Raw genomic sequence first — 13,008 nt, forward strand, 5'->3', positions numbered from 1 at the left:
TTCCCTTTATTTCCAGAGAAGAAGGAAATATCCCTCCCCCAAGGTATATAGGAAACCTCAGACTCCTATGGATTCCCCAAGAATCCATTTCAACTGATCACAGACCTAAACCCTTTCAGTATCTTTCAAGGCATGATTACAGTCCTCAAACTGGGGGCAGGCGGGATGGAGACCTGGGATGGTGACTCACTTTGAACACCTACTGATCTATAGGTGCCAGCTGGTACCACGGGCTAGACACACCAGTGCCAGCTATTCCTTGCTGGAGGAGTAGGAGCCAGGACTGAGCTACAGCAAAGCACCAGAAGCACCTGGGGCCAGAAGGCCCCTCTATTTAGTCCTTGCTTCCCGTAGCCCCTTCAAATCAGGAGCAAGTCACAAGTAAGAAGCTAGTGCAATGGTTAACTGCTGAGGTTCAGTCAGATGGAGCCAAGTCTAACCTGGGAGCTGACCGGTGATAGTCCTTTAGGCAAACTACCCATCTTCCAGAAATTCTTCAGGCAGGCTACTCAATGTTTCTGAAACTCAGGATAGGAATAACAATATCAACACCTCACAGGCATGCTCTAAGAGTCAATGAAATATGTATGGAAAGCATTTACTAAAGTGCCTGGCACATTAAAAGTACCCCATGGATTGTGGCTATTGTTATTATTTTTATTATGTGCTAGCACAGCCTTCAGGCCTCTGATTATATTATTTAAAGAGACAGGTGCATCCATGAATCTCCTTGGATTCTGCATTTAGTGTGAGTGCACTTAAAACAATGCACTACAGATGGAATAAATGTAGAAAACAATTCTTTTCTAAAGGAGAACATTTCTGGTACCATGGAAATTTAATGTTTTATTTAATAGACTCATTACTATTTACAGAAAACCAGACTAGTATATTTTTTTAATTAAAAATGTTTATTGGCTATTGACCTTAATAGATTTATATTAAAGGAGAGAAACATTTTTTCTAATGTGCTAATAAGAAAAAGACCCAGAAAATGGACAATGTTGGACAGAATTTTCAGTGTTTTAAACACAAAACTCATAAATTTTATATGGATTCTAGGATATTTATTAATACTCCTCCAACAATGGATTTGGCATTGAATAGGAATATAAACATATGAACAAGTCCAATCCAATGTTTCAAAAACAATCAGATTCTTGAGAAGAGAAACTCATAAGTACCCTTGCCATTCACTGGAGGAAGGGTTATAGAAATATCCATGAATTCCAGAATTCATTAATTTTGGAATTCATGGACATTCCTAAACCACTAATAAAAGAAAGCTATATAGATGGGCATCCAATACATAAAAATATAGTAACCACATAATAATAAAAAACAATGTTCAGTAATGCCCACTAAAATAAACAGAAAAATATATCACAAGAATGTAAAACAAATATATTTTAGACTCCTATGAACAAAACAAAGGCATCTTTTTGGTTCTGTTGTTTTTATAAAAACTATGTGTGTACATGTTTGTATCTGCATTCTTCCAGAAAACTTGACAAACATAGAAAAGCACAAAGAAACCTGTCACACCATCAACATAAGTGCCACTCTTCTGACAAGAGCGGAGAAAATTTATAGAATCAGAGTTGATCAGGGAAGGTCTTCCCAGCCTTAGGACCTGCTAACGCCAATTTACCAACTACTTTAAAATCCAAAGGCCAAACATTTTTTGTTCCCCAAATGTTAGAGCTACAAGGAATCTTAACAAGTCCTTTAGCTCTATCTACTATGCCTGTCCCCATTTATTCAGAAAGAAACAGGCATGGAGAAGTTAAATGATTTGCCCAAGTGTCATAGCTGAGTTGAACTGCAACCCAGTCCTGCCAGGCCAGGGCTCCGTCCAAGTGAACACATGGTGACTAAAATATCCCCAAGTGATGGAGCTCCAGTTATTACGTGATTCGACTTTTAATGAGCCTGAAGGGCAGACCACAGTAGATCTGTATGATCAGGTGAAAGCAGCTTGGCACACTCTGAGCTCCTAATAGGCAATTGCTTTGACTCTGGGGAGAGAAGTCACAGAAAGACCATATGGTCAAATGAAGAGTGTGCCCTGGGCCAAGCGATCACTGGAGCAATGTGCGAGCTCCACATTCCATGGAAATGTGAGCCTGGTTAAGTCACAAGAGTCATTTCTGGTTGACTGCACTGCCGGGACAGCTTGGAAGGCAGGCAGAAGTGTCCAAAAGAGGCCCCTGAGAAGATAAAGATGAAAATGAAGAAAACTCTTGAATCAGCCAGATCCCTTCTCCATCAATAGGCATGTACCCACGGAGGTCACGCTGCTCACCACCAATCATCTCCCTTGAAGCTCCAATCCAGCTTGGGAACCTCAGATTCTCATCAGCCCACTTCAAGGATGTCCCTTCACATCTAAAGCTTTTATCTTTGACTAAACTGATCTCTACTGACTAAGAGTGTTAGCATAGAAATACTAAAGGTCATGTTTCAATTCTTTATGATCAATCTAGGTTGTTTCAGTCTTAAGAAGTCTCTTTTGCCTCACATGGACAGAGTTGGGTACAGATGTTCCTCATCTGAGCAGACATTATTCTCAAATAAAGTGACTGAAACACGGATCCCTTCTTGCTCTCCTCTTCCCTCTTACACTGTGGTACAGGCTCCCCGTGAAGAGTCACTGTGCATGCCAGGTCTCAAGATGCTTGCCTGTGGATAAGCTCTTTCAGCTGTGCCAGGTGGTCACTTTTTAGTGCTTCCCGGATGGAGTGGAAAAACCCAAAGTAGTGTTCAAAGTTGTGCATCATAAGCAGGACCCCAGCCAACAGCTCGTTGGTCACGAGCAGATGGTGGATGTATGCACGAGTATGATTCTTGCAGCAGTAACAGGAACACCCTCTCACGAGTGGATCGAAGTCCTCCTGGTACCTGACAAAGGAAGTTACAACCATACTCCAGAAAGGGAGAAAAACAAGGGATCTCTGACCCAGGCTACCTATTCTGCTGGTGCATGACCAATAGTGACAACACTGACAGACATAGTGCCAGGGACCCACTTAAAATGGCAAGTTAGGCATTCCCGTGTGGCTCAGTGGTTAGCAAACCCGACTAGCATCCATGAGGACGCGGGTTCGATCCCTGGCCTCGCTCAGTGGGTTAAGGATCTGGTGTTGCTGTGAGCTGTGGTGTAGACTGCAGACACAGCTTGGATCCTGCATTGCTGTGGCTCTGGCATAGGCTGGAGGCTACAGCTCCGATTGGACCCCTAGCCTGGGAACTTCCATATGCCGTGAGTGCAGCCCTAAAAGACAAAAGGACAAAAAAAAAAAAAAAAAGACGGCAAGTTAACAGAGAGCACAATGGGTCAGGAGAGCCTCTGATGGATACCAGCTCCTAGACTGAGGCTTATAAAGGAGCAACAGAAGAGTCACATGCTTGCTCCCTCCTGCTGGGCATGGTCAGTCACACTGTAAGGTTCACACTGTTAGGTGACACTGTTCTGAGGTCTGGCACTTTCCTCCCACTCGCTACCAGAACTAATATTAGAGAACATGGTTTGTTGCATGGCTTTTTGCAGTTTACAAAAAACTTTCACATATACTGTCTCATCTAATCTCTGCAATCACCTGTAGAGACAGGCATTTTTCCTGTCAGGATCCCAGTGAAGACTGTCAAGGGGACTGAGAGGGTCAGCTCTGGAGCCACAATGCCTGAGGTCGGTTCCTGGCTCACAAGTCACTTAACTTCCCTGTGTCTTTGTTTTCTCATCTGAAAGGTAGTAAGACAATAACTATGCCTATCTTACAGAGTTGTTGCAGGAATTAAATGAGTTAGTAAAATAAAGGGCTTGGACACTGTGAGGCACTTGTTAAGCACTATAAGTATGCTACCCTTTATAAGCTATTAAAGGGATGTGAAATGACTTGACCAAGGTCACACAGTCATGAGCAGTGCCATGATCTAAATGCCAAATCTCCAGAACTTCAAGTCTAGTGCTGATAATAAGAATACTATAGTTTCGGTGTTCCCGTCATGGCACAGTGGTTAATGAATCTGACTAGGAACCATGAGGTTGCAGGTTCAATCCCTGGCCTTGCTCAGTGGGTTAAGGATCCAGCGTTGCCCTGAGCTGTGGTGTAGGTCGCAGACATGGCTTGGATCCCATGTTGCTGTGGCTGTGGCGTAGGCCGGCGGCTACAGCTCCGATTAGACCCCTAGCCTGGGAACTTCCATATGCGGCGGAAGCAGCCCTAGAAAAGGCAAAAAGACCAAAAAAAAAAAAAAAGAGTATTACAGTTTCCAATTAAACCTATAGTGTAAAGGGAATTTTAGTAGTAACTATTTATATTACCCTAGCTTTTAAAAAACAGAAACAAATCTCCTGGGCTATTTTTCAAGAAGTTAAATGTAGTAAACATCACCATTTCAGACCTATAACCAAAAAGCCCCTACAGAAACAAGAACTAGGAATTTCATATTCCTCCACAAATTTTGAAGTTTGTACTGTTACTAGATAAACAAAAAAGTCTTAATCCCTAGAATGTCCCTTTACACAAGACCAAAAACACCCCAGCATTAAAGTGAGGGTACCAGGTTCACAGAAAAAACTCTCACTGGTTCACTAATTATTTCTACTTTTGGCCAAATGCAAAGTTACAAGATATCTTACTTCATCCTTTATAGAGGCAAATATCTTATTTAAGATTTATAATCTGTATATAACCAAGATGACTTAAATTTCTTAAAATTAAAAAACTCGGGAGTTCCCATTGTGGCTCATTGGAAATGAATCTGACAAGTGTACATGAGGACACAGATTTGATCCCTCTCATCACTCAGTGGGTTAAAGATCCGGCATTGCTAAGAGCTGTGGTGTAGGTTGCGATATGGCTCAAATCCCGAGTTGCTGTGGCTGTGGTGTAGGCCAGCGGCTACAGCACTGACTCGACCCCTAGCCTGGGACCCTCCATAGGCTGAGGGTGTGGCCCTAAAAAAATAAATAAATAAAATAAATAAAAACTTCATTGATTTTATCTCAAAATCCTCAGTCTACTCTGCCATTATTTAGAGTAATCAGAAGGAGTAAAGTACATCCATGGATTTGACCTAATCTATCTGACAGCTCTTCTAAAATGACAGTTATCCAGCCTCAGTTTTCCAACAAGACAAAGTACACAAAATCATCTGCAGATAAAAAGAGTTCTGCTGGAACTGAATTTGAGAAGGCCCAAACAATGTCCAACTATAAATATTTTATGAAATCATAAACTGAAAAGGGAACAGTTACATAAACTTTTAAAACAGACTGAAATTAACAAGTCAGAAATCAAAATGCAAACTTAAAAAAATTTCCTTACTTTTTCTCCTTCAGATTAATTTCAAATGATGTCATTTCTTGGTTGCAGCTGGTTGTTTTAATTTTCTTTGTTTGATCCACACATTTTATTTCTTCCTGTGTCCCATTTTGTTGCAATACTGTAGGACAAACCAACAAAAAGTCTTGAATGAAGATCGGATAAAGAGTGGCCAGTGGGTGAATTTTATTTTAGTTACTATTTCATAACACTTTGACTTTGTAATTCCACTCCTCAGAACTTATTCTGAGGAAATAGCACAAGGAAAAAAAAAAGCAACTTGTATCAAGATGATCACTGACCTATTATCTAGTTTCAAAACTTAGAGATTCAACTGTATCTAAGCAACTTTTGGTTACCAATATATATAAATAATTTTTCTGTCAAGGAATGATTTTTTAAAAAGAGCTGATATATGTTGTTTGTGTGTATGTGTGTGTATGAAGGGGGGAGGAAGAGAAAGAATAAATGTGTGGTGTGTGTGTGTGTGTGTGTGTGTGTGTGTATGTGTGTGTGTTAGAGTTATGTCTTATCATAAGGTACATGGAAATTAACTGGGCTTTGTAACTGCCTATGTTCCAAATAGATCAAAAGTAGAATATGGTTTTAATTTATGTAGTCTGTGTGGAGACTCTGGCCCTCCAGGGAACCCAGATAATCCAGAATTAAATGGGGACTTCAGTGGTTCCCTTGAACTCTTTGCTTTAAGAAAGAAAATTCCTGGAATTGCAAGAAAAACACAAGTTACTATGCAAAAAAGCCACCAGCTTTGAAGAGGGGCAAGTAGATAAGTATTTCTGGGAACAGGTAATAACAATCTCAGGGGTGGCACCAAGGAGAGTGGGCAGATGGTCCTAGGAAAGTAAATTTGTCCAGGTCAAAGGCCTGAGCATTCAGCACAGGGTATTTTAATTTTGCTGCTGTTAACTGGCATGCGGATATGGGAAACCATAAAAAAGCCCTGGCTTTTTGAAAAGCCCCTTAACATGAGGGGGAATTGCTGCCTATATTAGGCAACTTATTCCTTTGGAATTTTCAGTTTGTAATTGGCAAAAAACTTCAAACTACTATAAACACACACAAATATGATTCATAATAATAAGTTAATAAAAATGTTCAAACTCAGTTTTCCTAATCATGAAGAAATTTGGCTTTCTCTGGCCCCCAAAGAACTTGTTTATTCCAGAGAACTCAACATCAGGTTTTTTGTAGTTTTGCATATTCATGGTGCAGAATGACTAATAGTCACCTATGTCCTGGCAGAAATAATTTAGCTTGTAAATGAAGACATGAACATTTATAAAGTGTTCATGGTATCCCTAGCCACATACATTATGTTCTAGTCTGTTTAAATAAAAGACAGTAAAATTGACCTCCTATATATAAAGATTTGATTTATTTTGTTTCCAGAAGTAATTCAATTCAGATGAATGGTTAAGTTGCTTTATCAAAGTGTGATGTATTCTGAATGAAATTTTCATCACTTGTAGGGAATAAAATGAATCTTTCAAGAAGTCTCTGGCCCTACTCAAGTTTAAAGTTAGTGGCAATACCACTCTCACCACTGCTCTTCAACATAGTTTTGGAAGTCCTAGCCACAGCAATTAGACAAACACAAGAAATCAAAGGCATCCATATAGGAAGAGAAGAGATAAAACTGTCACTGTATGCAGATGACATGATACTATACATAGAAAACCCTAAGGACTCAACCCCAAAACTCCTTGAACTGATTCATAAATTCAGCAAAGTAGCAGGATATAAGATTAACATTCAGAAGTCAGTTGCATTTCTGTATACCAGCAATGAAATATTAGAACAGGAATACAAAAATACAATACCTTTTAAAATTGCACCTCACAAAATCAAATACCTCGGAATACACCTGACCAAGGAGGTAAAGGACCTATATGCCGAGAACTATAAAACTTTAATCAAAGAAATCAAAGAAGATGTAAAGAAATGGAAAGATATTCCATGTTCCTGGATTGGGAAAATCAATATTGTAAAAATGGCCATACTACCCAAAGCAATCTACAGATTCAATGCAATCCCTATCAAATTACCCAGGACATTTTTCACAGAACTAGAACAAACAATCCAAACATTTATACGGAACCACAAAAGACCCAGAATCGCCAAAGCAATCCTGAGAAACAAAAACCAAGCAGGAGGCATCACTCTCCCAGACTTCAAGAAATACTACAAAGCCACAGTCATCAAAACAGTGTGGTACTGGTATCAAAACAGACAGACAGACCAATGGAACAGAATAGAGAATCCGGAAATAAACCCTGACACCTATGGTCAATTAATCTTTGACAAGGGAGGCAAGAACATCAAATGGGAAAAAGAAAGTCTATTCAGCAAGCATTGCTGGGAAACCTGGACAGCTGCATGCAAAGCAATGAAACTAGAACACACCCTCACACCATGCACCAAAATAAACTCCAAATGGCTGAAAGACTTCAATATACGACAGGACACCATCAAACTCCTAGAAGAAAACATAGGCAAAACACTCTCTGACATCAACATCATGAATATTTTCTCAGGTCAGTCTCCAAAACAATAGAAATTAGAGCAAAAATAAACCCATGGGACCTCATCAAACTGAAAAGCTTTTGCACAGCAAAGGAAACCCAAAAGAAAACAAAAAGACAACTGACAGAATGGGAGAAAACAGTTTCAAATGATGCAACCGACAAGGGCTTAATCTCTAGAATATATAAACAACTTATACAACCCAACAGCAAAAAAGCCAATCAATCAATGGAAAAATGGGCAAAAGACCTGAATAGACATTTCTCCAAAGAAGATATACAGATGGCCAACAAACACATGAAAAAATGCTCAACATCGCTGGTTATAAGAGAAATGCATATCAAAACTACCATGAGATATCACCTCACACCAGTCAGAATGGCCATCATTAATAAATCCACAAATAACAAGTGCTGGAGGGGCTGTGGAGAAAAGGGAACCCTCCTACACTGTTGGTGGGAATGTAAACTGGTACAGCCACTATGGAGAACAGTTTGGAGATACCTTAGAAATCTATACATAGAACTTCCATATGACCCCACAATCCCACTCTTGGGCATCTATCCGGACAAAACTCTACTTAAAAGAGACACGTGCACCCGCATGTTCATTGCAGCACTATTCACAATAGCCAAGACATGGAAACAACCCAAATGTCCATCGACAGAGGATTGGATTCGGAAGAGGTGGTATGTATACACAATGGAATACTACTCAGCCATAAAAAAGAATGACATAATGCCATTTGCAGCAACATGGATGGAGCTAGAGAACCTCATACTGAGTGAAATGAGCCAGAAAGACAAAGACAAATACCATATGATATCACTTATAACTGGAATCTAATATCCAGCACAAATGAACATCTCCTCAGAAAAGAAAATCATGGACTTGGAGAAGAGACTTGTGGCTGCCTGATGCGAGGGGGAGGGAGTGGGAGGGATCGGGAGCTTGGGCTTATCAGAAACAACTTAGAATAGATTTACAAGGAGATCCTGCTGAACAGCATTGAGAACTTTGTCTAGATACTCGTGTTGCAACAGAAGAAAGGCTGGGGGAAAAATGTAATTGTAATGTATACATGTAAGGATAACCTGACCCCCTTGCTGTACAGTGGGAAAAAAAAAAATGTAAAAAAAAAATAATAATAAAATAAAGTTAGTGGCAATAGAGGAAGAGTTCAGAGCAGAAAAGGAGGAGGGAAAAGAAAGCACACTTCTGAAGGCCAGAGGGAAGACCTCTCAGGCAACACTCTCCTGCAGAGACACTTTAAGGGACCCCAGTCCAAAGTCTGTATCCCAGTTCCTTTTTCACTGACAGTTAAATGTTAGAATCTAACATTTTCTTGACTTCTGGGTAACTAAACAAATAAAAGAAAATGGCAGTGCTTCAAAGCAATATTAGCAAAGGAAAACAGCTTTCACATCTCAGTATGTTAAAACAAACAAACAAAAAAAAGCAAAGTAATACTAGGATCAGAGGGGTGAGACTCCATGTATTTTAAAAGCGTGGGGTTTGCAAAAAGCAGACGAGAATTCTTTTGTGAAAAAAGAAATTAACTTTTACCAAGCAGTTCAAAGGTTTTTTCTTAGATTGTCATCACTGTTCACTCTGAATGCTCTTTTTTCAGGTTGTTAATAGAAGGGGTTTTGTTTTTCTTGGTTCTGCTTACTACAAAATCACTTCCTAATATTGATGAGCTACATGCATAGTATTAAGTGCCTGGATTTGTGTGCCAACGTGCCAGGGCATAGAGATAAGAAACAAAGACATAGTTTTATAAAAGGCTTTATGGTGTGCACATATTTCTGGCTTGTGACTCAGGCTAAAAATTGATAGCAAACTGAAGGAATTTAAGAGTAACATAGAGATTAACTTCAAAAGACGTACATGTCTCTTCAGGATTCGGCTGGTAATCAAAGCTGAAAGTCAGGGCACATCCCCGCTCTGTCACTTGATAAGGGAAAAAACTCTCAAATAAGTCCACTCCTCTTTCAATACACTCAAGCACCTCATCTGGCCGGCTAACACCACTGATGAGCCTGTGAAAATAATATGAACAGTAACATGAGGACAATGCTAGGAATGAAATCAGAGAGTCTTTCCAGAGGGCATTAAAAGTAATAATGAAAATCATGGTTAGCGTGGCAGGCAGCAGATAATGAGTAGAAAGAACATAAAGCTTTGGAGGCAGAGAGACCTGGATTGGAATCCCAGCTCTGCTATTTTTTCACTTGCTGTGCTACTTTGGGAAGTTTCTTAACCTCTCTGAGTTTTTGTTTTCTCATTTTAAAAACAACAGCATGGAGTGCTCACTGTGGCTCAGCAGGTTAAGAACCTGACAGTGTCTGTGAGGATGCAGGTTTTATTTCTGGCTTTGCTCAGTGGGTTAAGGATCTGGCATTTCCGCAAGCAGTGGTGTAGCTCTGATTGGACCCCTAGCCTGGAACATCCATGTGCCACAGGTGTGGCCATAAAAAGAAAGAAAAAAAAATAGCAATAATACATACCTCACAGACTGGTTGTGAGAATTAATGATACATTTGAAAAAGCATGAAGTGCAGTTTCTGGCCCCAAAGAGAAAGAAGCTTACCAATGGTTAGTTTCCTTCCCCTCTCATCCCTTTTGAAATAACCTCCATAGTCTCAGATTGAACTATGTTGCATTTCTATCCACTACATAGCCCATTTTCCTTTGTGCAAAGCTGTGTGCTTTTTTTTCCCCTTCAAATACTTTCCCATGCTTTAACTGTATTTTGCTTATAATTTTTTTTCATAATTGGTTTAATAAGGACATTTTTATCTACTGTATTCATAGTTTCATTTACAAAGCAATTGTTGCTCTCAGAATTTCAGCTCTGCCCATAGGATCTAAGAATCTAGTTAGCTTTTTTTTTTTGGTCTTTTTAGGGCCACATCCATGGCAGGTGGAGGTTCCCAGGCTAGGGGTCAAATCGGATCTATACTGCCGGCCTACGCCACAGCCATAGCAACTCAGGATCCAGGTCACGTCTTCGACTTACACCACAGCTCACAGCAATACCAGATCCTTAACCCACTGAGCGAGGCCAGGGATCAAACCTGTGTCCTCATGGATACTAGTCAGATTGTTTCCACTGAGCCATGACAGGAACTCCTCTAGTTAGCTTTCTTTATGCTTCTTTATATTTTCTCCATTAATAAAATGTCTGCATGGTGGAATGAGATGGCATTTCCAGAGGCAATGGGTAAGGCATTCTGAGAGTGTTAATAATATTCAAGCAGGTTTTGCCACTAAAATAAGATGGGGAGATGCACTAGAATGGGGCTGGCTGGTTGCTATTTTTTTTTTTTTTTACCCATAGTCCCTTTTATGAACTGGCAGAGAAAAGCTTATAGACTCCCTGATTTCTAAAAGAGGTCCAAAAAAAGGCTTATGTCGTATTAAACAACCAGAACCCTTAAATATATGCTGGTTTTTCTGACTACAGTTTCCTTCAAGTAATATAATGTTTTAGAACTCCTCTCCAACTGAAGCTGGTATTTCTACACACTTAGAGAAAGAAAAACAATCCCAGCTTTCAAATCCAGTAACAGACATCTGTGAGCACTTAACTTAAAAGAAGTCCAGAAAATGACTGGTAATACTAGTGCTGAATTGTCATCTGCACCAGAACGAAATAAGCACACAAGGAAAGCAATGAACATAGAGAAGGAGGATAAAATTGAGGATATATACATATATAAACACACAAACACACTATCCAACAGCCTGAGGGGTATAAAGCAGCACCCCATAATCAAACCTCTTAATATATCTGCAGGAAAAAGGCATGAATATTCAACCAACTGGGATAAAAGACAAGTCTTTTTTTTAAAAAAAGGAAAAATTTGGGTAGTCTAATAAAACATCAGCTGCACTCAGAAACTAAGGGATTTTAGCTTTGAATCTTGCAGATCACTCTTCTCTCCAGCACATAGTAAATCTTGTGATTTATGGAAAGAACCATTCCACTAGAGTTGCCAGTTCCTTCAATTTCAAAAAAGAATACCATCCACTACCTGCCTTAAATTTGAGAACTTCTTAAAGGTCTTTTTAGGGCTGCGCCTGTGGCATATGGAAACTCCCAGGCTAGGGTTTGAATTAGAACTGCAGCCTCTGGCCTATGCCATAGCCACAACCATGCCAGATCTGAGCTCCATCTGTGACCTACACCACAGCTCACGGCAATGCCGGATCCCACTGAGCAAGGCCAGGAATTGAACCCGTGTCCTCATGAATAATAATTGGGTTCATTACTGCTGAGACACAATGCGAACTCCTTAAAGGTCCTTCTTGATGGACCCCATCTTCATTCTACTGGACATCCAGATCTGTCCTCAACTTTCCTTGATTAAGGATAGAGTTCCATATGACTTTATACCTGTCCCCAGGCGCCAGGTTATAATAAAGAACAATAGTTATATCTGGCACAAGAATGAAAGGAAACAGGAGTTTCTGTTGTAGCTCAGTGGCTGTGGTGTAGGCTGGCGGCTGCAGCTCCAATGTGACCCCTAACCTGGGAACTTCCATATGCCACAGGTGTGGCCCTTAAAAAAAAAAAAGGAAGAAAAAAAAGAAAAAAGGAAACAGTATAACTCTTGTCCTCACTTATAATGAGGATCAAATAAACTAATCCAGATGGCAATAAACTCTGGTCTACATTCTAAAATCAAAGTCAGCACAGCCCTGATGGAAACTCCCCCCCACAATCTGCCTCAGCAGACTCAGCCCAGAAAGAACATTATCAAACATCAAAAGACACGCCAATTCATAGCCTGCAAAATACATATTCTGTAGCACCCCTGCTCTGCAGCCTGCCCAGCTTGGCCTGCACCCTAACTGAATACTAGCCTTGGTTTGTCTTCTGGCAGCTCTGCAGTGACTGATGACAGCAAGTGCAGCCTAGTCTCCAGGGTTGCTGGATTCCCTTGAAAGCCATCCAGAAGGAAGCCACCTACAGGCCGCTTGGCTGTCTCTCGTGCTGACCTCAGCCTCTCCTCCATCACATCTCCACCTTCAATCACTCCAATGATGGTACTTTTCTGAAGGACCTAAGGTAAGAGAGGATTGAATGCTTTTAACCGTTTCCAGTAGTGAAGACCTTTGTTTAAATGAG

At 40.2% G+C, this 13,008-nt stretch overlaps 1 protein-coding gene across 1 annotated transcript in view; it reads right to left on the reverse strand.

Moving 5' to 3' along the window:
- Nucleotides 1-921: 921 nt before the first annotated feature.
- The window catches only part of QTRT2 (queuine tRNA-ribosyltransferase accessory subunit 2), a 28,368-nt gene continuing 16,281 nt past the window's right edge, over nt 922-13,008 (reverse strand). Inside the window, exons 6-9 of the mRNA XM_047792063.1 lie at nt 12,744-12,943; nt 9,762-9,913; nt 5,331-5,448; nt 922-2,901 (exon numbers count right to left, since the gene is read on the reverse strand). Coding sequence (XP_047648019.1) covers nt 2,670-2,901; nt 5,331-5,448; nt 9,762-9,913; nt 12,744-12,943 — 702 coding nt within the window. The 3' untranslated portion in view covers nt 922-2,669. The remainder of the gene's footprint in view (nt 2,902-5,330; nt 5,449-9,761; nt 9,914-12,743; nt 12,944-13,008) is intronic.

The sequence above is a fragment of the Phacochoerus africanus genome, chromosome 1 (assembly GCF_016906955.1).
Source record: "Phacochoerus africanus isolate WHEZ1 chromosome 1, ROS_Pafr_v1, whole genome shotgun sequence".
NCBI lineage: Eukaryota > Metazoa > Chordata > Mammalia > Artiodactyla > Suidae > Phacochoerus > Phacochoerus africanus.